This window comes from Sphaerodactylus townsendi, linkage group LG02 (genome assembly GCF_021028975.2).
Source record: "Sphaerodactylus townsendi isolate TG3544 linkage group LG02, MPM_Stown_v2.3, whole genome shotgun sequence".
NCBI classification, from domain to species: domain Eukaryota; kingdom Metazoa; phylum Chordata; class Lepidosauria; order Squamata; family Sphaerodactylidae; genus Sphaerodactylus; species Sphaerodactylus townsendi.
In genome coordinates, this window is record NC_059426.1 from 142,684,927 (window position 1) to 142,712,051 (window position 27,125).

At 43.5% G+C, this 27,125-nt stretch overlaps 1 protein-coding gene across 5 annotated transcripts in view; it reads left to right on the top strand.

Annotated features, from left to right (window-relative positions):
• Positions 1 to 27,125, top strand: part of TTLL5 (tubulin tyrosine ligase like 5) — a 163,471-nt gene that overhangs the window by 96,466 nt on the left and 39,880 nt on the right. For 4 of the 5 annotated variants that reach the window (XM_048484959.1, XM_048484958.1, XM_048484956.1 and 1 more), the window contains exons 31-32: positions 13,969 to 14,158; positions 26,730 to 26,950. In XM_048484959.1, coding sequence (XP_048340916.1) covers positions 13,969 to 14,158; positions 26,730 to 26,950 — 411 coding nt within the window. Of the gene's footprint in view, positions 1 to 13,968; positions 14,159 to 26,729; positions 26,951 to 27,125 lie in introns of those variants that run through there. The other variant, XM_048484960.1, reaches the window with a different exon arrangement.

Consider the following 27,125-nt stretch of genomic DNA (forward strand, 5'->3'; position numbering starts at 1 on the left):
GTTGAGAACCACTGAACTACACAGTGGTTTTCTATGGACTTGGGTAAATCTTTTTCATATCACCTGCCACCAGTCCTTTCAGCCAGTTATGCCGGGCATTGAACCTGGAATCCTTTGCATGCAAAGCTGATGTTCGGCCACTGAGCCTTCATACTTGCTCTGTCTGCAGAGTAAGGCACGTTTGTAGGGCTGAGGTTACTGTTATTTCTAACGTTTCTAATTGGCCAAGATAGGGGAAGGTCAGAGTAACTCTAAAAAGAAGAAAGAGGGACAGGCATAGCTGTCTGTGTCGTATTAATCATTCTATCATCCCTTTACCTTCATGCCTCTTTGTAAGGGTCTGGTACTCCAGTCAATGACAAGACTCAGGAAAGGTTCAAGAGCTTTAATCAGAACTGTGTTAGCCCAACGGCCAGGTAGCTGAATCTGAGATTCAAACTCACTGGCCCCAGTATATACAGTTTGGTTCAACCCATAAAGCCCCCACCTTTGCATTCCCCCAATATCAACATGAGAAAGACAGAGAAAGACAGTACTACAGAGTCATTGTTTTGGGAGAGGCGAGTTACTTCCTGCAAAAGAAAGATAAGAAGTACTTGGTAAGCTCTATTGATCTAGTTACATGCGAACAAAGGAAAGAGGCTCCATGGCCTTGGGGCGGCGGAGATGGCATGCCCAGCTGTTGCTGGTCTGGATACGTGCGCTCTGGCAGGTTGATAATGGCGTGGCCTGACACTCTTTTCCCTAGCAGACTTTAGGGTAGTAATTGTTGATTTTAGGGTAGTAATTGTTGCTGGTTGCAGACCTGTACCTGCTTGGCTTGGTCACTACTTCCTGCTAGCACAGAAGTGTGTATCTCTCTGTGTGTGTGTGTCCATGTGCAGTTCAGTTGTCCTGTCACCTGCTTGGAAGAGGCTGAAGGCTGCCAAACATGCTGCAGTGGTTAAGTCTCCCACTGGCTTATAGGCAAGCTGAGGAGGGAAGAGCGGCTCCCGCCTGATGGTTTTTCAAAGTGAGCCGAGTCTTTGAAGTTTCGTTTTAGCAGCTGCCAGGTATTTTTGCCTCAGTGCTGTGCAGTGTTTCTGCACCATCTTTGAATGCTGCATTCTTCACTGCACATGCCAGTGTGTGTGTGTGTGTGTGGATGGGGGAAGGGACGCCAAAACACAGCTAAGAGTATGAAGGGTTTTAACCTAGTTTATGACATTGTTTAAATTTGTTTTGGCACAAGTCCTCTCTTGCTCCTTCTTTCTGTGAAGTACCTCTCATGTGACTCATCCTAAATCTTTTTTTAAAAAAATATTTAATAATACTCACAGTATTTTTAAAATAACATCCTCAGTCGTCCCCCCTCCCACCCCCATTCTGGAGCTTAAAGTTGTCAGTTTCAGTGTTCTAATACTTTGCCTCCTCAGATCCCCAGAACTTTGCTAATATTAACCCCTTAAATTCCCCAGGGGTAAAACGGCCATCTTATTTAAGATATTGAAAGGACTTCTGAAAGGAAGAACTTATCAACTTCCTGACATGTTTGAGAGCATTGAAACCTCTGGGGGTCTGGCCTCCTGCCATAGGTGCTTTCTGGGAAAGACTGAGTTCATTATTGATGCCTTAGGCCTTCCTGTCTACCACACCTGTACTGCGGGGTGATGTGCAATCTCCTCAATCCGGTATTGGACTCCAGAATTTCCACCACCCACTTGTATTTCATTTTTCCAACAAAACAAGCCATTATGAAGTTTAAGCAAATTTGTGTGTGAGTGCAGAAGTGGAAAAAAGGTGGTAATATAGATGGTCTGTTCTGGAAGCGTTGAGGTTTGTTTCCTTATTTCTATGAAGATGCATCAGCTTGTTTTGAGGCAAAAGCAGTGCTGACTGGTCAGTAGTATTGCTGGTGATTCTAGAGAATGGAAAATCCAGTCATGATTCTGTGTTTCTACAGAACTTATGGCTCAGTACATTGGCACTACCTTACTTTAGATCTCCTTATCTATACAATTGGGTGAAGAATCCTGTTCGAAAGGAGTGATGTGACGAATTACAGTCACTTGGGAATCCTAACCAATGTAAAGAAATCTAGAATTTGAAAACTGTTGCAATCCCAGGACTTGGTCCCCAACCCATGGCAACAGATACTGGAAGTCTTGCCTCAGTTTACACACAGAGCTGTTGATCTTGGATGATCTAAGAGCTTGGGCAACTCCTTGGATTGCTGAGGGGCTGTGGAGGATGAAGACATAGGAGATGGATGGAGAGACAATGGAAGAAGAGAAGAGTTTGGATTTATACCTCGCCTTTCTCTCCTGTAAGAAATCTCAAAGTGGTTTCCCTCACAACAGACACTTTTGCCCCTTCCGCTCATGCAGAATAATTCACTTTCAATCCACTTCCACAATTGTTTGAAAGTGGATTTTGCTATTCCACACAGTAAAATCCAGCTTCAAAGTGCATTGAAAGTGTATTATTTTGCATGTGCAGAAGGGGCCTTTGTGAGGCAAGTATGACTGAGAGAGATCTGAGAGAACTGTGACTAGCCCACAGTCACCCAACAGGCTTCTTGTATAGGAGTGGGGAAACAACTCCAGTTTACCAAATAAAAATCTGCTGCTCGTGTGCAGGAGTGAGGGAGCAAACCCAGTTCTCCAGATTAATGTCTGCAACATTCTAGTTAAAGAAAAGACTCAGAATTAATCTGATAAGGCATGCGCTGGAGCTCATTTTAAAGCTTACTCCATGGCAGTAAAGGTGATGAAGAACCAATATTTAAATCAGATTATTTTGATACAATTGAACTTCCCTAATACAAGGAATACAACTTCCCTGATCTAACAGGCACACAGTGGTAAATACATCTGTCATTTTTAAAGGCACACTTCAGGCCTTCTTGCAGCATATTGATGCATTCTGCCTCCCCATTTGGCAATCACTGCTCTATGAGCAACAGAGTCATACTTACACATTGAAACTAGCCTCCAATTAATCACTGTTTTCATACAAAGGCAAAACTGAATTGTGCACAGTAGGCATAACACATGGCAACTTAACTTGAGCACTTTTGCTGAACAGTTTCCATTTGTTCAAGAAGTTGTACAGCAGTGCTGAAAAGTGAATTGTGCTCATGTTCTCTAGATGCTTGACTGGCACTGTGCTTTGTATTTGTGTTGATACTTTGATTTTGCAATTGCAGAATGTGCTGTTTTAAGGAGGACAATCTATGCCGTCTTTCCCAAAGAAAGGGGAAGGGCAGCTGACACCCACCCAGTCATGCTAATCTCATCACATGTATAAAGTGATTAAAATACCGTTCCAGTAGGTTTCGGAACCGATCGCAGGTGTGTGCGGGAGCAAACGCTCGGCCCTGAGAAGCCAGGACCAAGCGATCCTTACCCTTTTTTTTGGCTTTGTGCGCACTCGAAAAGGAAGGCTTTCGCTGTTTCACCGATTTTGCTAATCCAAATCACGCAGAGCGGATAAATGTGACTGCCAATATTGTTTCCCGACTGACCTGATGAGTAGTGATGGGAATGAGGCACTGGCCCCTCGATTCAACCCTCTACGTTTTTCCGTCTGTTCTCAAAGCTTGATACTCTCTGAAAAGAGGAAAAGGGAAGGGAGAAGGGATATTGGGGGAGCAAGTGCTCATTCACCAAGTATTTCACAGTGCAGAGAGGCCAGTGTTATGCTACTTTGGGCAGAGGTCCAGAGAAGCTACTCTGTACGGAATGGAAGGCTACTGTGCCAAAAGCTAGGTATTTAATAACTGGTAAATTTAGTTCTTCTGAACATGATAGTGTGGGTTCCACCAGTTGAATCCAGAAGTAGTTTAATGAGATTGTCTTTAGGTTTTCCTTACACAGACCTTTCACTTTTTTGTTGGTCTGCGGCATCTAGCCTTATCAACATGCATTTTGGCAGTTCTCCATCCTGCACAGCAGCATTCCTAGCTGACACCCTGCCTCTCTACAATTGTTTTGGGTTTCACTGCCAGCTGGGCAATCTCTGTTGTGAGACTGGTCTATGCTAAATATGAAATAGAAAACCAAAGCTAAATGTGAAGAGACAACACTTGCCTCACACGGATGCCATTAATGTTATAGGTTTTCTAATTAATAATATACAGTGGATATTTTAAATAGTTGGGGAGAGGCTGAGTATAAATGAAGTGTCTAAAGAGTATGGGGAACTATATCATCTATGCAGTATGTAACAAGCAAACGTTCATTGTTCCTCAGCTTCCTTGAGGCCTGTCTGAATGTTGCCTGCCCCTGAAACAACAGCACACTCACACTCTCCCCTCTTCCCCCCTTTTTGATCTCCAGCACTATGCTGCCCAGCATGCTATCCCTGGTAGAAAGCTGCATTGCAGCACTGCATCAGCAGCTGGGGCTTCCCTGTGGGTCTTGATCATGTTAGGTAATAGGCATCATAAGTCTTTGGCTAGCAGTAGTAATGATAATCGTGGTGTAGCTGTTAGTCATCCAGGAGAAGTTTGGTTGAACGCCTTGTGTCCCCCTCTTTAAGGGATATACACTAGTGTGCCCACATGGAGAAAACAAAATAATAATACCCATCATCAGGTACACCGCCAGAATCATAAACTGGACACAGGCTGATTTGTATGCATTGAACAGAAAAACTCTGAAGCTTAGGACAATTACACCCACGTAGTGGTACTGATAGACTATACCTTCCCCCAAGATCTGGTGGCAGAGGGTTACTGCAAGTAAAGCAAATAGTGGAGGAGGAGAAACATGCACTGGCTGATTATGTGAATGAAAGTCAAGAACAGGCATTGATTGAAGTGCCTACGCGCAAGTGCATTTACTGAAAGCCCAGAGAACCAAACAGGAGTACAGAAAAAGTGTGATTAAAACGAGGAGTGAAAGCTGGCACAACAAAGCATTGCACCGACAATTTCAGAAGAACATCAAGGACAAGTTGAAAAGATCTGACTGTGATCTTAAAAAGGAACTCTTAAAAGGGAAATTAATTGCTGATTTTAGCCACTCAAGATCAGGCAACTAGGACAAATATGATCAAGCCCAGAATCGAAAAATGCTCAGATGATGCAAAGTGCAGATTGTGCAAGGAAGTCAATGAAACTGTAGATCATGTACTCAGCTGCTGCAAAAAGATTGCCCAGACTGAGTTCAAACAGAGGCACAACTCAGTGGCCAAGATGATCCACTGGAATTTATGCAAGAATTATAACATTAGGACAGCTAAAAACTAGTGGGAACGTTGTTCAGAAAAAGTCACGGAAAATGAGAAGGTCAAGATCTTGTGGGACTTTCCAATCCAAATGGACAAAATGTTGGCACAAAATACACTAGACATCACAGTGAATGAGGGCAAAAAAGGAACCATCATCAACATAACCATATGTGGTAACAGCAGGGTCGTTGAAAAAGAACATGAGAAGGCAACTAAATACCCCAATTTGAGGAACGAGATTGATCGACTGCGGCACAAACCAGCTGAGGTCATACCAGTGGTAATTGGCATCTTGGGTGCCATTCCAGAAACACTAGGGTCGCACTTGAAACACTCTCAAATTGACAAAATCAACATCTGTCAGATTCAGAAGGCAGCCCTGCTGGGATCAGCACGAATACTACTCTGATACATTACAATGTCCTGGGTCTCTGGGTGACACTCAGATTGTAATGAAAGGCCAGCAACCAGCTGAAGAACTGGCAGCTGTGATATCAAACAAAATAATAATAATAAATATACTGCTGATATATCTCCAAGCCCCTTTTTCTTTGCACTGCACATATAGTTAGCTGCTATTGAATGGGAAGGGCTTGCTGAGGCAAGACTGCGAGTAGGTCTGCAAATGTCTAATCTTTGTGCTTTTCGTTTCTTACCTAAGAAATGTAAGTGGGCTTAAAATATGGGTCAACCCAAACCCAGATTTAAACAAAAACATGTTATGCCACTTCAGCAAAACACTTCAGACCCTTTTGATGCATCTGCTTTGCCTTGTTTTCGTTCTTAATGACAAGTGATGAGAAATTGAGTTTGCCTGTGTGGAAAGGCAAAGACATAAACATCCATTTTTTATTCACTTATGGTTTATATACTTCTTTAAGATCTTTTATTTCTCCATTGATACATTTTTTTTCAGTTTGTTCACACAGTTATCATTTAATATACTTTCTGTCAGGTAAAGGTAAGGCTGTTACCCCGTCCATTAGTTTATTATTTAACATCTGCCTTGCAGATGCATCCAAAAATATAATTACAACTTACACCTAAATGCATGTTTGCATATGGGCACTCGTTTACAGAAGGAGGAGGAGGAGGAGGAGTTTGGATTTATATCCCCCCTTTCTCTCCTGCAGGAGACTCAAAGGAGCTTACAATCTCCTTGCCCTTCCCCCCTCACAACAAACACCCTGTGAGGTAGGTGGGGCTGAGAGAGCTCCGAGAAGCTGTGACTAGCCCAAGGTCACCCAGCTGGCGTTTGTGGGAGTGTACAAGCTAATCTGAATTCCCCAGATAAACCTCCACAGCTCAGGTGGCAGAGCTGGGAATCAAACCTGGTTCCTCCAGATTAGATACACAAGCTCTTAACCTCCTACGCCACTGCTGCTCCTAGAAGTAGAAGTAGAGAGAAATAGAAATTACACCAAGTTAGATGATGTGTATAATTATTTGGCCTGTTAGTTATGGAAGGGGGTCTAGGGCAGGGGTAGGGAACCTGCGGCTCTCCAGATGTTCAGGAACTACAATTCCCATCAGCCCCTACCAGCATGGCCAATTGGCCATGCTGACAGAGGCTGATGGGAATTGTAGTTCCTGAACATTTGGAGAGCCGCAGGTTCCCTACCCCTGGTCTAGGGGATCTTTTCAGGGCACTGAAGCCCCACCCTCTGAACACTGGAAAGCTTATTCTGTTGTCTTCTGAGAGTTCCTCTGACTTGGCCTGCCTGCTTTTCAAATGTGTCTTTTTTTAAAAACTGGAAAGTTGTTTAATCTTTTTTAAAAAAAAAATGGAATCCAAGGCTTCCAGGAAGCGGAGTTCTGCAGCTTTTCTGTACTCCCATGGTATTGCAGCACATCCACAGCCCTAGTTAACTGTAACTGCTTACTGTAATAGCCCATGCTTGCCCCTTACTAGTATATCAAGGTTGCTGTCTGGAAGAAAGTACACTGAAAATGGCTAGAAAGGAAGATCCTGCACGTGTTCAATGGGACATGTACTGCTAAAGATTTGCCACGCTGATCTAAACAGCTGGGTCATTATTTTGAAAAGTTTTCCCTTGGCATGCCACCATGCACAGAGGGGGATTGAATGGCAAGTGACAGAATCCTCTGTTTTTTTCTCCCCCCCTCCCCTGCCCCCACCCTCTCAGTGGCCTTTTGCCATCTGTACACAGTGGCACTCAAGAGAGCAGTCCCTGGACAGCTCCCTTCTCTAGAGAGAATTGTTAGTGCCACAGTTCTAACCTACCAAGGAAAGCTACAACTGATTTGTTCTACTGTGGGTTTTGGTATCTGTTTCCAGCATGTTCACAGATGAAGGATTAGTGATTCACATGATATGCAGGCTGTGCAGAAATGTACAGACTTCTGTAGCTAAGCTGGATTTGCCAGATTTCTTGGACATCACAGGAACCAGCCCCAGAAGATTTGGTCCTGTTTTTACAAGCAAAATTAACTGATTGCCTGTGATGCAACATTCTGAGAGACCAGGAACGTCCTGTGTCTGAGCTGCGACTTTTCTTTGCATTGCTTATTATGCATGGGATAGAGGAGGTGTAGATTATGCTACATTAAATTTCACACGATCCCTGTGTACCTAATGCAAATAATTGACAGGTTGTGGCTCATTCCACTAAACAAATGTCTGCTTTGCAGTTTTAGGCTACCTGATGCCTCCCGGCTTTCACAAAGCCAGGAGGAACCAGAAACCGTGAAGCAGTGAAATCATTGTTGATTCTTGCCTTGCACACTGTGGCAAGGAATGAACTTTCCTGCTGCTTCCTGTCTGTTTTTTATTTTCCTCTTCTTCTCTACGTCCAACCCCACCTCTTGCAGCAGTGGTGTAGGAGATTAAGAGCTCATGTATCTAATCTGGAGGAACCGGGTTTGATTCCCAGCTCTGCCCCCTGAGTTGTGGAGGCTTATCTGGGGAATTCAGATTAGCCTGTACACTTCCATAGCTGGGTGACCTTGGGCTAGTCACAGCTTCACGGAGCTCTCTCAGCCCCACCTACCTCACAGGGTGTTTGTTGTGAGGGGGGAAGGGCAAGGAGATTGTAAACCCCTTTGAGTCTCCTGCAGGAGAGAAAGGGGGGATATTAATCCAAACTCTTCTTCTTCTTCTTCTTCTTCTTGCTGCAACTGTCTCATTCCTGCAAAACTTAGAAATTTCACTCTTAATTTTGTAGGCTGGATGTATTTGAGTACAGGAATATTGTTCAGTGGGAGTCTAAGGGTGTTGATGCAGTGAGCTCAAACGTCGGGCTAGTTGGAGCAGTAGGTTGTACCCACAGAGTCTGATGGAAAGGTTGAACTGATCTCAGACTTCAGAGAATGAGCAGTAGATGTCTCTGCCATAGCATAGAAAGAAGTGTAAGTGTCAGAAGCCACAGAAAAGAAGATTACCATAAATGTTATCCTTTTCCAAATAATAGGTAGTTCTAGAACAGGGGTCTGCAACCTGTGGCTCTCCAGATGTTCATGGACTACAAATCCCAATTGGCCATTTTGGCAGGGACTGATGGGAATTGTAATCCATGAACATCTGGAAAGCCGCAGGTTGCAGACCCCTGTTCTAGAAGATGCTTTGTAAACTGTGGTTTCTTTATTATAAGCTGCTCACCAGAAAAGCAAGTTGTCGTCTCAGTCGGTAAGGGAGCTTTGAGGTTATGTGGTCTCAGAAGTAAGGGCTGGCTAATAAGGTATACAAAGTACAGTAGAACTGACTTAAGGAATAGACCCAGTTTTGCTTGCAGCAGGGTAGGGATGAAAGGCAATGGCCAAGTATAGCCAGATTGGGCCAGGCAGGCAACTGCCTTGGAGCTCTGGTTCTAAGTAAGAGAATTTACAGCAGTTTAGGTTATCAGACTTCAGTAAAGAGAATTCTGGTGGGTAGTATGCAAATCCAGGCCAAGAGAAACTTCACAGATTCTGTATATATAGCTAGAACCAGCATGGTATAGTAGTTAGAGTATCGGGCAAGGATCAGGAAGACGCAAGTTCAAATCCCTGCTTTGCCATAGAAGCTTGTGGGGATACATTGGACAGACTCTCAGCTTAAGTTACCTCACATGCTTGTAGTGAGGATAAAGTGGAGAAGAGGAGAGAAAGGTAAATCGCTTTGGGTCTCCATTGGAAAGCAAAGTGGGATGTAAATGAAGTAAATCAATAGTAAATAAACTGAGGCTGGAGATAACCTGTGTTCACTGTTGGTACTGCGAAGGATCAGATCCCCAGCTGTCAGCCATGTTACACCCAGCCCTCGGTTTTCCTCCTGAACGTGGATGCCTAAGTGGGCAGCGTCATTGCAACCAAATGTACTCTGCAGCAATATTGTAAAGCCTCTGTTCAAATTATGTGCAACTAACATTTGGAGGTTCAGAGGATGGAGGGCCCATTGATATAGCACCTATTTGTGACTTGCCTCTCCGTGGTTCATGGTTAGTCATGAGTGACTTGCTACCATGTTTTTGAGAAGTAGTAATGCACCTGTGCATGTATGTCTGCCGGCTACAGTGCAAAGGATTCTGCTCAAAAGGCATCTGCAGATGAGAACTTATTGGGAGAGCAGCCTTAGCACTGGGGGACCTGATGTGTTTTAATTACAGCAAGTTCCAGGAACGGTTGAGTCATGTGATGAGTTTTAAGTGACTCCACATTCCAGGCCTTGTCAGTCTATCACCTGTTGCTGGCAAAGCAAGTGTGGTGGGCCTAGAAGAGCGTGCTCCTGCAACAAGGCCCGGGAACTCAGACTTCTAAGCAAATGCTCAAGCTTCTGCTGGTATATATCCCATTGTGCTCCCACTCTGAAAGGCAAGGCCTTCCTCTTTTCTAAAGGCCTTCGGTTAGCTAAAGAGTTTTCTCTCTCGTGTGAATTATAATACCCAGTCAATTAGATTACTCAACTTGTCGCTTTTTAGGAGACTTGTCCCTATCACTTGCATGCATATATTTGCTTCCCATGTTTCCTTACCTTCCGTATTGGCATGACTATACTTGTGTGACTTATTTGCCTTCCAGCTGAGTACACAGCACAGTCTCATTATCAGAGTGGTTTGGATAATTAAGTGTAGGCATGCCAGTGCTCTTGACAGAGTTTTTTTGGGGACCTTGCCTCAGTGGTGTGGAGAACATGGTTTGCATGTAGAAGGTCCTAGATTCAATCCCAGCATCTCTAGTTTAAAGGATCTTGGCGAGAGAGTGTTGAGAGACCTTTTGTTGCCTGGAACCCCAGAGATCTACTACTAGTCAGAGTGGACAGTAGTGAGCTGGCTGGGTTTTGACTCATTATTGGTCAGCGTAGCAAGCATATGCAATTATTTTATGGAATAAGGTATGAATTTCAGAGGTCTAGGAATGTTGAGTAACTGGGGTCTTTGCAGTGAGTTCTCTTGTGAGAAACTAATTAAATCTTGTTTTGAGACATATCTAAAACTTGAGCCCACTCAAGCCTACTTGCTGCTACTTTGGTCCCTTGCTGTGCGCATCTCCCTTTCAAAAGTGAGTCATTTTCCTGCTCTGGGCTAGGAGTTACTGCATATTGCTTCATAAGAACATAAGAACATAAGAACATAAGAACAAGCCAGCTGGATCAGACCAGAGTCCATCTAGTCCAGCTCTCTGCTACTCGCAGTGGCCCACCAGGTGCCTTTGGGAGTTCACATGTAGGATGTGAAAGCAATGGCCTTCTGTATTGCTGCTCCTGAGTTAACCTGGACTGTTAAGGCATTTGGCAATCCTCAGATCAAAGAGGATCAAGATTGGTAGCCATAAATCGACTTCTCCTCCATAAATCTGTCCAAGCCCCTTTTTAAAGCTATCCAGGTTAGTGGCCATCACCACCTCCTGTGGCAGCATATTCCAAACAACACCAATCACATCGCCATGTGGAAGAAGTGTTTCACTATTAGTTCTAATTCTTCCCCCCAGCATTTTCAATGAATGCCCCCCCTGGTTCTAGTATTGTGGAGAAAGAGAGAAAAATTCTCTGTCAACATTTTCTACCCCATGCATAATTTTATAGACTTCAACTCATATCCCCCCTCAGACGCCTCCTCTCCAAACTAAAGAGTCCCAAACGCTGCAGCCTTTTCCCTCATAAGGAAGGTGCTGCAGTCCCTCAATCATCCTCGTCACTCTTCTCTCTGCACTTCTTTTTCTATCTCTTCAATATCCTTTTTTGAGATGTGGCCACCAGAACTGAACACAGTACTCCAAGCGCGCGTCAAGCACCACAGCTTTATATATGGGCATGACAATCTTTGCAGTTTTATTCTCAATTCCTTTCCTAATTATCCCCAGCATAGAGGTTCTGCCTTTTTTCACAGCTGCCATACATTGAGTTGACATTCCCATGGAACTATCAACTAAGACGCCCAAATCCCTTTCCCTGGTTCTGTGACTGGATAGCACTGGACCCCTGTAGCATGTATGTGAAGTTTGGATTTTGGTTGCCCCTATGTGCATCACTTTGCATTTTGCTACATTGAACTGCATTTGCCATTTCTTAGCCCACTCACCTAATTTATCAAGGTCCGCTTTGGAGCTCTTCGCAATCCTTTGTGGTTCTCACCACCCTACATAATTTGGTATCATCTGCAAACTTGGCCACCATCAGCCATACTCCACCCCTACTTCCAGGTCATTTATGAATAGGTTAAAGAGCACTGGTCCCAATACGGATCCTTGGGGGACACCACTCCCTACATCTCTCCATTGTGAGAATTTCCCATTTACACCCACTCTTTGCTTCCTGTTTCTCAACCAGTTTTTAATCCATAGGAGGACTTCCCCTCTTATTCCTTCATTGCTGAGTTTTCTCAATAGTCTCTGGTGAGGAACTTTGTCAAAAGCCTTTTGGAAATCCAAGTAGACAATGTCCACTGGTTCCCCCTTATCCACATGCCTGTTTACATCCTCAAAGAACTCTAGTAAGTTTGTAAGACAGGATTTGCCTCTGCAAAAGCCATGCTGACTCTTTCTCAGCAGGTCTTGCTTTTCTACATGTTTTATAATTTTATCTTTAATGACAGATTCTACTAATTTACCAGGAACAGATGTCAAACTGACTGGCCTGTAATTTCCCGGGTCCCCCCTACAGTTCTATGTACTGTTCACAGTTCTATGTACTGTTTTAAGCACTATAGTGTAGTTTTGGCCCTTGATCTTCCCCTTCCCCTTCCCAGTCCTTCACCTCTTGGAAAAAACTGACATGGAGCTTTCCCAAAACATGCTCATATTGTGTAATAAATGCTTCCCCACCGAAGCAGTGCAAAAATGAAAGAGTGAAGCAAATTTTCCACCTCCTCCTATATCATTTCCCTGCAGTTTTGTGAGTATTTTTACGTCTGTTTTTTTCACTACATTTTCAGAGGCTGAGGCATTTTTTTCACATGCCTTCCAGTTTAAAGAGAAAGTTGGGCTTAATTTTAAATGTAAACTGCAAAAAAAGCGTCATTTTGAAGTGGAATTGTGATTTGGGATACAATATCAGTCAAGAGTTAAGACAGTATACATTTTATAAAGGGTCTATCTTCTTTGTCAGACTGGTATTAAAAGAGAATGCTGGAACAATTCTGATGAAATGGCATTTGTCCCTTTCAAAGATTGTGAAAATTTATTTTAAAATCTCTTTAAAATGTTGGAAGCAATGCAATGCCTTCTCCCCATCTTTCGTGGTACTGTTTTAGGGCACAGACCTGATTGAAGACAGTGTCTTAAAAGTTCTCTGAATCATTCCTTGTAAATGTGGTGTAATGATACTAAACAAGCTCTACACGAAGGCCAAAGCTGCTTTGGCATTAACAGCAATGACAGCAGCTTGACAAGATGCTTAAGATATCTATCAGTTGGATTCTTAATGGAATAACTTAATGTGAATCATGTGATGGTATCTTTTATAAGTTGTAATATAATACAGTGGAACCTCGGTTTTCATTGCCTTCGGTTTTCATCGGTTTTGGTTTCCATCAATTCTTTTCGGACGGATTACCAACAAAAAACGAGATTCCACTGTAGTTTTTGGATTAGTAATTGTTTTGTAATGCTTTGATTTTTTTCAATAAGTTTATTGGTAAAGAATTAGTAATTAATGTATATGTATATGTTTGTATGTATTGTACTATATACATACACACGCATATATACACACATACACACACACACAAAACAGAACTCCATTGTGGGAAGCTTGTTGTCCCTAAATCCAGGATACTCCCTGCTCTACATGAAGTGGAACTGTGATAGAGTTGCACAGTAATAGAGTTACACTTGCAGGGAAAAGAAGTACCTGGCAAGAGATCAGGCTGTCCCTTGAATCTGAAGCATTTGTTCATTGTGTAGCCACTGCATATTAGGACTGAGGTACAGTTGCTGAGCTGTTCTGGTGAGACAAGCCAGCGGACAGAATATTGGAGATTTTGCACTGGGTCAGAAGTGTGTACGTAGCACCATGTTTCACAAAACTGCTTGATAGCTGTCTGTGTTGCATTTGATGTGCGTGTTTTCAAGAATTAGGAGAGGGAGAGCAGCAAAGATAAATGTTGACTATTCATTGTGTTGTTGTCTATTCCAAACTAAGTGGAGGACTGAAATTTAAAACACTTTCACCCTGCTGCTGGTGGACACATAACGCCCTTTGCAGGCCAGAGTTTATAGAACCTCTTGAGCAGCAGCAGCAGCAGCAGGGGGAGTCTTGAGGGCATGTTGACGCTTTCTGTGCAGGCTCCTTATCCTAGCAGTTGACCTTTCTCATTGCAGGACTCTGGAGACAGACAGCCTTGCCTGGGAAGGGGATGCAGAGAACAGCAGGTTTATGGGAAGCCAACCGCTGCATCCTAAGCTCCAGCCAACTGCTGGTAGCTATCAGCTCCATTTTGCCCTGCAACAGCTACAACAGCAGAAGCTCCAGTCTCGACAGCTTTTGGACCAGAGCCGAGCCCGGCATCAGGTGATTCAGATGAATGTGGTTGCTGTAAGAGAAGCATTATTGTTGGATTCCTTACACAGACCGGAGACCCGCACTAAATATAGAGCCAAATGCTCTTTAAAACAACAGCCCCCTGACTCTAAAAACAGCAACAAAAGCTGTTCGATTACACAAATCACACAGACTTGCAAAAATGTGGTTGTTTTCGTAATGCAAAATACTGGGGAACTAAAGACATTAAGGAGATTGAGCCAGAGCAAGCCAGTTTGCAGGAGAAGGCAAACAAACTCTCAAGGACCCCAGTAGGGAAGAGGGCAGAACGGAAGTCCATGCATTCTGATCAGAAAAGCACTTTCATTTCTAGACCCTTATAGATGGGTTGTTAGTGAAAAAAAGTCTCTCAGAAGAGGTTAATAAGGTACAGGGGGAGGGAAATCCACCAGGATTTTTTTGTGATTGTGTCATAATTATAGCCCTGCATACCTCTAACCTCAGTAATAAGTTTATTTAGTGAAACTAAATCTCACAGGCCATAGTGATGAGATTGCTTTTCCTGCTTTCCCTTTTTAAAGACAGTTGTCATTGAGAATGGCAATCCCAAAAAGTTGCCTTTGCAGTCAACCTGGTTCAGAAGCACGTCACGATGGTTTGGCTGGCTTTTGTTAGTTCAAAAGCTTGTGTGTTTGTCCCCCAAAAGAATGAACGCTCTCCTCTGAACTATTTTTTACCAGTTTTGCTTTGATTAGCAGGCTTATTTCATCCTATATCTGGAACTGTTTCTTTTGATTTTGCATGTTTGTTACTTCTTTTTTTAAAAAAATCCCTAAGGCCTGAATTCTAAAATAGTAAAATGTGACATTTAGCGTCAGATGCAAATGGAAGCATAAGAATAACTTATGGCCTGGTTCCCTCTATCTCATTCTGGAAAGGAAACTTATAGGAAAGGTCACTTGTAGCTCAGCTTCCCCTCCTTGTTTATGCAGGCCCTTTCTGCACGGCACGCTGCCTTTCCTTCTCTCCTGGCCGGGCAGAAATAGCAGACACATTTTTAATTTTCATGCCAAAGGTTGTGCTGCGATAGGCACACTGAGATCAGGGTAGCCCTGTGAGGAAAGTTGTGCTTGTGTGAGGGGGGTTGCTGGGGGACGAGCTGCCTGACTGAGCCCTCTTCTAATTGCCGACATTGAGATGATGTTGTTCTTGGCTTAGAGCAAAGCCATTACTCAGGAGTTTCTGTTAAAGTGATTCTTTGTTAAACCTTCCCTTGCATCCCCCGCACTCCCTCCCCCCATCCCCCTCTGAGCCAAGCCATTCAGCATTGTTGTTACACAGAGATCCTTGCCTTACCATGCCGCAGGCTCAGGCAGTACTGAAGTTTCCATTAATGAAGAGAGGGTTGCTCAATGCAAAGGCTCTCGCTGTGTACGCTACGGATTAAATTCAGTGGCAAAAAAAAATGCAGAATTAAAAACAATAACATTAGCACCGATTTTGCACACTAACATAGAGCATTAAAAGAAACGTTGGCGACCTTCCTCTGTCTTTCTCTCACTCACAATCACAGTTAAATGTTAGTTCCAGTTTTGGTCACGTTGGTAGGCATTCAGTTTTTGCTGGATTTATTTTTCCTTCCACTAACTAGGGTTTAATCCAGGTTTAGAATTCTGATTAATATGGAGAAGGGGGATGCTAACTGCAGTTAACCAGCATTGGGTGCATTTGTTCATTATAGGTTACCAAGGCTGGTGTTTTAACCATGATTTTGGGACAAGAAGGAAGGGAGAAGGGACAAGTGAAGTTTATATGCAAGCTTGGCAACACGCCGGATTTATATTTTTCCTTAGTCACAGCTCCATATGGTGTTTGAATGCAGCCATTGGGTCTCTGGGCAGAGACACTTTCAGTCACGTGGAGATCTTGACTCTTTTTATTACTTCATGTTGCAGTACAGAATTAAGGCAAATATGCTGACCTTTGTCATTGTTGTTGTTCAGCATTATGTTTATGGGCTTTGGGGTATTTAAATAGCTCGAGCTATGTCCCTTAATGGCTCATGAAATGTATTGGTGTTTCTGGAAACACTAGTTGTTAATTACATTAGTTTTTCTAGTGAAACATACTACTAAAAATATTAGCGAATCCTGTTCCCTTCCAAAGTTCATTCTTCTGCTTTTTTTTCCTCTTGCATTTTGCTCCACTGTCCACAAAGAAAGGTCTATCATATTAGCCCTTTTTTATGAACCTCAGCTCAGGATAATATTAATAGCCCCTCAACTTGCCTGTTTGTGCTCACTTCCATACTGGAATCGTCACAACTATTGACTTTTCAAATCATATTCTAATAGCAAAACGAAACAAAACTGTGCCCCACAGAAAAGGCCCCATTTCTTGTTCCATTTCTGTTTAGGGTGAATTTGAACCTAGAAAGCGTGGTTGACATTGAAATTGTGAGAAATAATGTATCCATCTGGCTTTCTTAATTGCTGCTACTGTTGTTGAATATTATTCCTTAATACCTTCTAGTAGGGGCTGCGTATATGCTTGGAGTTTCTCTTCTCCTCTTGCACTTGCTTATTCATTCATTCATTCATTCATTCATTCATTCATTCATTCATTCATTCATTCATTCATTCATTCATTCATTCATTCATTCATTTATTTATTGGATTTTTATACCGCCCCATCCCTGAGGGGCTCTGGGCTGTGTACAGCATTTAAAACAGTATAATTAAATGGCATTTAAAAGCAGCGATAAAATCTCCCAATGCGTTTACAAATAGAAGCCCAGATTTAAATTTAGGTTAAAATTCAAGATGTAGGTGGCATCCAGCGTTCCAATAGTATAAAATCCCTCCCTCCCCTTACTCCATGAAGGGGAGGCATGGCGGGGAAGGTCTCCGTGATGGAGTTTGTGGCCCAGATGTTAAGGGCCAAAGGCGGGCACTACATGCTGGATCTCTCCCAAAGGCCTCGGGCGGAACAACTCCGTCTTACAGGCCCCGCGGAACTCCCCAAGGTCCCTCAGGGCCCGGACAGCTAGAGGAAGAGTGTTCCACCAGGCCGGGGCCAGGGCTGTAAAGGTCCTGGCCCGCCGTGGAGTGCCAGCCGCATCGCCGAGGGGCCAGGGACCACGAGTAAATCTGGCCTCCGGCCGATCGTGGGAGAGGCCTTTAGGGACGTATGGGGTGATGCGGTCTTTGAAGATAATGATGGCCCCAGGCCGTGGAATGGCCTTTTAAAGGTCAACACTCAACACCTTGAAGATGATCCGAATCCCCTACTGGAAGCCAATGCAGCTGCCGCGAGCACAGGCTGAATATGTTCCTGAAAGGTGCTGCCTGTAAGCAGACGCTCTGCTGCATGGTGAACCAGTTTTAATCGGGCCCGATCAAATGCAAGGGAAGGCCCCAGAGAGAGCTAGAAAGTTACGAATAAGTCAAGTCTGGAGATGACCGCTGCATGGGATCACCGAGGCTAGGATCTGCTCTTGGAGAGGAAGGGGCCAGTCACTGGCTCTGACGGAGGTGGAAAAAGGCAGCCCGGGTTGTATGGGCCACCTGGGTCTCCATTGAGAGAGACAAATCCAGGTGGACCCCCAGGCTGCGGACGGAGGGGGTCGGTGCCAATGTGACCCCCTCCCACACCAGCGGCTGGAAAGTCCCTCCCCCTCCCTCACGGCCAAGCCAGAGGATCTCCGTCTTCGAAGGATTCAGTTTTAACCTGCTCTGTCACAACCAACCAGCGACCGCCTCCAAACAGTGCTGTAGAGCCGCAGGGGCGGCGACTGCTCCCCCCTCCATCAACAGAATGAGCTCTTGGTGTGGGTTTCTTTAACAATATTTAGTGCTTTCCATAACCACACTGTCAACCCTCTGCCTCTCTTGCTGATCATTCCTGTGAAGTTTCCCATCTGCCATATTCAGGGTCCTTCTGCCTCCCTACTTGCTGTGCCATAACTTATTTTGGAAATGACTTTAGTCATCCACATGGAAAAATCATGCCAGGAATGTATTTAATGTATTTTTAGTGTAACAGCTGAGAAGAAGGAATGGGAGCTTGCTTCTGTGGCTCATAGTTCAGTAATGTCTGGTTCACTTCTTCCTTTTCAGTTTCTGCCTCTCTCTCTCTCTCTGCTTCACAATGTTTTGTTGAAGGCTTTCACGGCCAGAATCACTAGAGTGTTGTGGGTTTTCTGGGTTGTATGGCCGTGTTCCAGTAGCATTTTCTCCTGACGTTTTGCCTTCATCTGTGGCTGGCTACTGGAGCTTGGCCATACAACCCGGAAACCCTATAACACCCCTTTTCACTGTTGTTTCTTTGCCTCCTTGATTCTCTCCCCTGTAAATCGTTGACTCACAATTTTTTTTTTGCCGTTTGAGTTTTGTATGGTGCATAGGATGTAAGTGTTAGATACGTGTCATTGTAATTCTTTGACAAGAGTTCTGATATTCCAAATATAAGTGTGGGTTGTTGATGTTCATCGTGTCCTGGGCCGTATTCTCAGAAAGGGAATCTCATCAAATGTTATATTTCATTTGGTTAAAAGCCATAGCAAATGATTTCCCACACAGTAAAATAGAATAAAATACATAAATGCCTAAATCTTAAATAAAGTCTACATAACATAATATAATTTAAAAATCCAGCCAATAACATGACACAATTAACACAAACATTTATCAGTCTGGTATTGACTAATTACAAATACTGAATACCAGGTTTTATGTGTGAAATACTGAATGATTCAGAATGGTACAATTAATGAACTAAGCAGAGATGTTTTGGGTTGATTATTTCCCCTCATAACCAATATGATAAACCTTCCCATTCTAAAAGTAATTTATTTGTCTGCTAACGGTGATATTACTTTAAGCTGATCTTCTATGAAATTGAGATTAAATGGACCCAAGGAATCTCTCACGTTTTAGAACACATCTAGGGCACTGGAATATCACATGAGCCAGATTCTTAATCTGGCTATAATTACAAAACAAACTCTTACATTTTTAGGAATTCCACTATATCCACCTTCCTATGGCTAACGGCAAAATGTCCAAATGTGCCTTAGGAAAGCCATTCTAAGATCAAAGTCCGTTAGATCAGTAAAATCAGCTGGGAGAATCAAGGGCAGGAAAGAAAATTACTTATACCAAGCAATTGTTCTCAAGGTGCCTTAAAGAGCTGTTATTGACAGCTTATCACAGATTTTTCCAGTAGTCAAGCCTTGTCTCTTGGAAATGTTTCCTGTGAAACCATTCTGCACACCTCCTTTTCTTTTGTCCTTTTTTGCCTTGTCTGTTAAATTGTATTTATTCCACACACTACTGCTGAAAATTGTAGAGAGATTTCATCTGTGATGCAGAAGAACCTCCCCACGACCACCTTTTTTCTTTTGTGCAGGTGCTCTGGTGTTACTTCGCAGTTATATTTTGAAGTGGCAATTTAAAAATGTCTCAGCTTCCATTTCTACTATTGAGAACTACCATCCCAAAATGGAAGCCAAAACAACTCCTGGAGCAGATGCTATTATCTGAAGGAACAGAAACACTTAGCCCCCACCACCACACACACAGTGAACCAAAAAGTTTGGTTCTGCAGTAATGCACAATTATTGCTGCAGGAGTCCCCAGTTACATACAGAAATTATTTCTAGTACTCTTTTCAATTGCCCCAGCCTCAAAATCACTCTCTGCCCTATTACATCAGTAGTTTGATATGAAACTGATAAAGCTGATCCAATCAATCATGCTAGTTTGTATCTCTGCCTCAAGGTTAAGATTGCAAGTTCTATGTGAAATTGACAAAACTATTCCAATCAACCATGCTCGTTTGTATCTCTGCCTCAACATTGCATTGATAGTTCGATATGATAAAGAGATTTTTTAAAAAATTATTTTGAAAAAGGAGTAGAGAAAGGAGAAAATGGTTGGGCAACTGAACAGGGCATGGATAAGGGTGAGGTCTTTGCACAAAATGGAAGCTATCCCCCCCCCCCCCAAAAAAAAACTACTGAAGCAGGCGCCATTACCTGAAGTAACAGAAACATGTAGCTCACCCCCCCCCCCCCGCAAAAAATTAGAGCTTCAGTAACACTGTGGCAGTCCTTTGTCAATTTCCTTCAGCAAAAGCAACTTCCCTTGCCAGTTTTACTGGCTTCTAATTGCAGACACAGTATATCTTCACCTTGATGTTACATCACTAATTCAAGATAGAATTGGCAAAGCCGATGCAATTGACCTGGCTTTGTGTCTGTACTCTGATGTTACATCACTTTTTTAACATGACAAATATTATTGTTTTAAAATCCTTTTGAAAATGAAAGAAGAGGAGAAAATGGGTGAAGGTTGGGTGACTATATGAAGGCATGGATAAAGGCCAGGTGTTTGATGGGGCAGAGAAATAAAGACCATTTCAGTATGATCACATGCTCATGGGAAGCTGGCTCAGAAACAGATTGGGGGAGGGGGAAACAGTGCAGTAAAAGTTCTTGGGAAAACAGTGCAGGAAAAATGAAGGTAAAACATTTCCTGAACCAAATGGAGGAAAAAACATTTGAAATTCAAAGAAAAAATGTAGTATTTGGCAGCAAATCACATTGTAAACAACTTGTGTGGGAAAGGCTAACTTTTAGAACGCACATGACAAATAATCCTTGTTTTTTTACAAAATGAATTGCAAAAAGCCAAATTACTTCAGATATTCTTCAGAGAACTGGAATTTGGCAATTACAAACTTTGCCATAAGTTAGATGTTATCTGTCCATTTGACCACACTAAAAATCTGAGAATTCACACCCTATCATTTTTAACCAGTAATTAACAGCTGCTTTACAGGCTAGAGCCATAACTGGGAACACTGATGGGTCAAACTTAAACCATAGCCAGAGCTGATGAAGGAGGAGCTGACACACAAACACACAAAAAAAACCCAGCCAAATTTATTAAGACCATTTCTGAAGTGTGGAGATTTCCAGACCAGTGCTGCTCCATGTAGTAACCGAGGAAGAAATTTCATCTTAAATTTCCAAAGTTGGGGAGACCACACAGCACCCTCAGAAGTGGCTATCAGGTGAAGCTGGGTAGGGAATTTGGTGTGTATTATCAATCAGTTTTTAAAAGACTTTTCCTCTTGAACAGTAACAAGCCTTTTGTAGATTTTCTTGTACTATACCCTCTGAATTTGTTTCTGACTCTTCAGGTGTCTAGGATGTTTATACATTAGCATTCCTCAGTTGCAGTTCTTTTTTACAGTATTGGTTTCTATCCCCAGCTTTCCCTCAGTATCCCTCTGTTTGTTTGTTTGTACAAAAGTAGATGTGTACATAGACAGATGTGGACCTGTACAAATCACAGGAACTACTGGGATAATTTTGTAGAATTCAGAAATTGAATGTTGGAAACCTTGAGCGGGTGGCTGAACTGCTGCAGCCCCTGTTAGCCTGCGAATACAGACTGTTGCACTAAAACTCAATCTCCATCTCGCTGGAGGAGTAGCCCAGGGAGCAACACAGCAACTCCTGACAATGGCCAAGAGGAATTATTTATGGTTGTCCAGACCACAACCGAGAACAATGTGAAAAGATTACTGTGTCTTTAACAAGGCCAGGAGACCTAGAATTTGAGTATCAATTGCAAACAGGACTCTGAAATACAGTTTCACGGGCGCATTACAAGAGAATGAGCTGGTGCCAATATTGAAGTAGGACTACAAAAACCATCTTCAGGGAGGGGCTGTGGCTCAGTGGAAGAACCTCTCTGCTTTGGATATAGGAGGTTCCAGTTTTAGCCCCCATCATCTCTAGTTAAATGGACCAAGTAGGAGGTGATGTGAAAGATCTCTGTCGGAGGCTCTGGAGATCCACTGCTAGCCTGCATTGACAGCGCTCACCTTGATGGGCCAGCGGTCTGTTTCAGCACAAGGTAGATCGGATCAAATGTCCTTCCAGCCCAGCCCTTTGACTTTAGTGTTGGCCAGCTGATACCTCTGGAAGATCAACAAGCCAGACATAGCACAAGGGCAGCTCCCCTGTTTCCTCTGTCTAATAATCACAAGTTTGAACCTAGTTTGAACATGGAGATTCTACTGAGCTGTCTTGACTAATATCACAGATGACAGATTGATGATCCATGAATTTATTCTTTCTTTAAAATCTGTGTCAGCTAATGGCCATCAATGCATCTTTTGTTAATTAATGGTAGTAATTTTTTAAAATGTTATCCCCTTTCTATGCTTGCACATAATTCTATATGAAGTTGTAGGCCATGTGTTTTGACAGTGGAATTATTATGCTTGCTGTTCATTTCCCATCCTTTCCCTAACTATTCCTAACATTAAATTTGCCCTTTTAGTTACTGCAATAAAGTGATCTGACATTTTTTAATGAGCTTTCCACTATCTCTTCCCAAGATCTCTCTTGTGGGAATTCTGAAAGGTTAGCAAAGTGTTTCCTTTGCAGAAGCTATGCTGAAATAAATCTTTAAGTACAAAATAAAATGAAAGAGTCAGAGGCCTTCCAGAAAAAAACACAGATCTTTTGTTGAGGGACCATAGACTCAGCGGTAGAGCACTCTGCTCCATGGGCAGAAGGGTCCAAGTTTCATTTGTGGCATCTCCAGTTCAAAGGAGCAAGTGGTAGATGATTATGAAACACCTCTGCCTGAGACTCTGGAGAACGGCTGCCCATCAGAGGCCCTTTCCATAAATTAAACCAGGATAACACCAGTAAAAAACCCAGGTTTGAGGGGAACTTCACATGGATCTTGATCCTAACACGGATTCTCTCTGCGCCCCCCCCCCCCCCCCGGCGGGTTTTACAATAATTGCACTATTTGCAATTCTTTTGTTTTAACTCACCTTGCAGCCGGGGCTGAGCGAACATTTTTATGTTATGTGGCTGCATTTTTAGTACGTTATGTGGCTGCGTTTTTTGATTCTTCCCCTCCCGGCTCCCATCTGCGGAGCCATGCAGGCATTACTGGCTCCAGCAAGCGTCTGGGGGAGCCTGTGTGCATCCCTATGTAGCTGCATCAAGGGAGGGAGGTTTCAGAAAAGTTACCCAAAAAAAGCATCTCCATGCAAAAACACGCACCCCAGCTGCTGTGCTGGCTGTCCACGGGATAGCCAGCCATACGAAAGTCCTGGGGCTATGCCGAGTTCATTAATCCCAGCTGTAACCTGTTCAGAATTTGCTGTGCAGAAAGGGCCAGAGGTAGACAAAACTGACCTTGCTAGACCAGTGGACTGATTCGATATAAGGTAGCTTCATGTGTTCAGCTCTGAAATAGAGACTGCCTAGCAAGTATTTCAGCGATGGATTTCACTGTCATAGGGGCCACCACTAAAAATACCATTTCCCTTGTGGCCGCCAAATAGCATTAGAAACCTAGCACTGCAACTATAAGCAGAGTTTGAAAGCACTGGACTTAGAAGGGCGTAACTCTGCTAATGATTGTACTGTAGGAGGCTCATGGGTGTGGGGAACAGCAATCTTATTAAATATTGCTCCTAATGCTATTAATAATATTTTGTTGTTCAGGAGAGAGAATATAGTTGGCAAACCAACTAAAGGGCTTTTTAAAATACATATCTTAGACCAGTGGTTCTCAACCTGTGGGTCGGGACCCCTTTGGGGGTTGAACAACCCTTTCACAGGGGTCGCCGAAGACTCTCTGCATCAGTGTTCTCCATCTGTAAAATGGATAAATGTTAGGGTTGGGGGTCACCACAACATGAGGAACTATTAAAGGGTTGCCGCATTCGGAAGGTTGAGAACCACTGTCTTAGACTATAAGCATATTATATCTCCATCCATCCATCCATCCATCCATCCATCCATCCATCCATCCATCCATCCATCCATCCATCCATCCATCCATCCATCCATCCATCCATCCATCCATCCATCCATCCATCCATCCATCCATCCATCCATCCATCCATCCATCCATCATCATCCATCCATCCATCCATCCATCCATCCATCCATCCATCCATCCATCCATCCATCCATCCATCCATCCATCCATCCATCCATCCATCCATCCATCCATCCATCCATCCATCCATCCATCCATCCATCCATCCATCCATCCATAAAGGTACAGTGACCTTAAATGCCACCCAATCCTCTAGTTACAGCTCTTTATCCAAGATTATTTTAAGCTGCAAAGTTGGCCAATCAAGGGGAGTTTAAGGGCCTTTCCCCACTTACCTTAAGCCCCGCACTACTCTCCTCAAGAAGCATGGGGTCCCCTGGCACTCTCCACGACAGGGGCGGCGACAGTGCAGCCGCCCCGACGCTGCCGCTGTCGCGTCCCCTCAGCGCGCAGCATCCCTGGCACTCTTGTAGGCGCCTTTTGATGACCCCGCGCAGAGCGCGGGGTCATGGGGGCACCCGGGTGCGCGCCATGAGAGCAGCGCGTGGCATAGGGGGGATCGTGGAGAGTGGGGAAACGCCCTAACTCCCCTAGGCCATCATGCCCACCTGTTCCCAGGATAGTCAGCACCTTTTCCTGAGAGGCATATAATATCACTGGCCTTTTGCTCAATGGTACACAAAGCTCTGTAGCCTACATTCTCCATTTGATTCTGTTCACAGTGGCAAAATGTTTGTTTGTCTGACTATCCCACAGAGTCAGTAATATTACCAGGTAGTTTTAATCCCCTCTGTATATTTTAGTTGCCCAAAGTAATAGTGACTTGCCCTGGCAAAATTTTTTGGGATACAGAGGTTTTTTTTTTCTTCTTTTCTTTTCTTTTTTTTTTTGCAGCAGAGAAGTTGAAGCCCGGGCATGCTTTTTGGCTTGTGAATAAACAAAGGGTGGTGTTCCTGTTCAAATATTAAGTAGGAAGTGTTCTGGTGAGAGATTCATCTTTTTTTCCAGCAGCTCAAATGGCTGTTGCTTTTATGGAAATATCTCTGGCATTTCATTATGTTAAAAGGTGCCTTGAAGCTCTGTGCATGAGCTGTTCGTTCCCATTCTCTTTGCAGCTTATTATGGTTTGGATTTGTTTGTTGTTCATAGGCAGCATGTGAGCAAGTAGTAGCACTGCCATTGTATAAAATGCGAGCAAAAGCTACTGCACAGTATTGCCACTTTTCTGGAATTCCAGAGGTGAGGCCTGCAGGGAGAGACCCTCTGAGGGTACGCTAATTCTTATGAAAAGAGAGAAGGCTCGTTCTATAGTCAAGAAGTAGGAGTGTGGAGAGGAATCTCTTTCTGTCTGGATGACACATTGCAGGTTTAAATGAGTCCACTTGCCATACCTCAGAGCACAGACTCCCAAAAAGCTCCCATTCAAATGTATGTTGCTTCTCATTCTTGCAGGAGACCACCCTCACCCATATATCACTTTCTATCAGTAGTAGTTTTGTTGTTGTTAGTACAGATAATTTCCAAAGATGAAGCTGCTGCTGGAAATGAAAGAGAGAGGGAGGTTTGCCCTGGGTTGAGAGCTTTTTTTCATCTGCAGGAAATCCTCTTGACTCCCTCTCCCTTAGAAGTTAACACTGTTAAAAGAGAGAACTACGACTTGATCAGAGTAATTGTTCCACATTTTGTGGGGCTGGAGAAGTTGCAACAAGTGCAAAGAACCCCAAACCCTGTATGAAACTTGTGCTGTACTGTGATGTGCTAATTTATTAGCAGGAGATCCAATGCTTTTGTTGTGTGAAGACTTAACTCGCTGCGGTAAATCCAGTGTGTGAATTAGCTCAGCCACCAAGTAGAACTCTGAATGTTTCCCGTTTTAAAAAACTGTGATAGCATATTCTGATTCCCTATAGGACTTCTCTCAAAAGCCAATATAGAGCATTGGCATTTTTGAGCGCTATTCAGCAGGCTGTTAGTCGTGTTCACATCTGGATGTTTTATGTCTGAATTTTCCTTGTGTTCCTTCCCCCACCCCACCTGATCCATGACAGATGAAGGCTTCCTTTTTCTTTCTTGGAAGGAGGGGTGACTCTATATATGTCAAAATCTTTTCCCAGCTTTGCCTCCTTTCTCTGTGTGGTGACACTCTCTGACCTCTCAAGTGGCAGTCTTGTTTGCACAGTAGCTTCTGCTGCCTTCCCAGCATATACTGAGGGGGTTCACAGTGGGATAATTTTTCTTTGAAGCTGCATCCAGAAGCTATGGGTCAATGTCGGTTCCCTGCCTTTATATCTTGGCTAGAGTGAAGATCAGCCAGCATTACAGCACAACATAAAAACAAAAGCCTTTTAGATGTTTGCTATCCCCAAGAAAAACAGTCCTGACCTTTCTTCAGCCTCTGGTAGTCGTGCTGTTAGAAGAGGCAGTGTTGACTCTTCCCACTGGGTGATAGAACTCGTTGTCTGCGTGCAGTTAAGGAAGGCATAGAGACAAAACCAACCAACAGTCTTACACTCTTCAGAATTCTTATGATTCAGCAATGAGGAGAGGAATAATACTTTTAAGTTCAAGCATTTCCTCGTACTGTAATGCATGGTGCAATAGGAACTGTATGAAATGAACAATCTCAGGGTGAATGTCTGGAACAGAGAAGGTCTGATTAAACATTCTCATTGCACAGATTGTTCTATTAATTTTACTTTTTCTTTTTCTTTTGTCAGGCGATGTTTGCCAACTTTCTGCCACCCAGCATCAGCCCGGTAGGCCTGTCCTCCGTTTCTGGTGCCTGCAGAACGTCAAGTGCCATTTCTAGTAACCAGAGGTCACCCAGCCTGTCCAAGGTTATGCCATCCCAGAGTGCATCTTCAAACTTGGTCCCCAAACCTCCAGCCAACCACAGGCAGGCTGTGATCAGAAAGGTAGCATCCCAGAGGATTTCCAAGTAAGTTTTCATCCTCAAAAAGGAGCTCACTGTTGAAAAATTTAGATTGGAAACACTAGCAGCAAGTGGTTGTGGTGGGTTTTCCAGGCTGTGTGGCCATGGTCTGGTGGATCTTGTTCCCAATGTTTCGCCTGCATCTGTGGCTGGCATCTTCAGAGGTGTATCACAGAGGGAA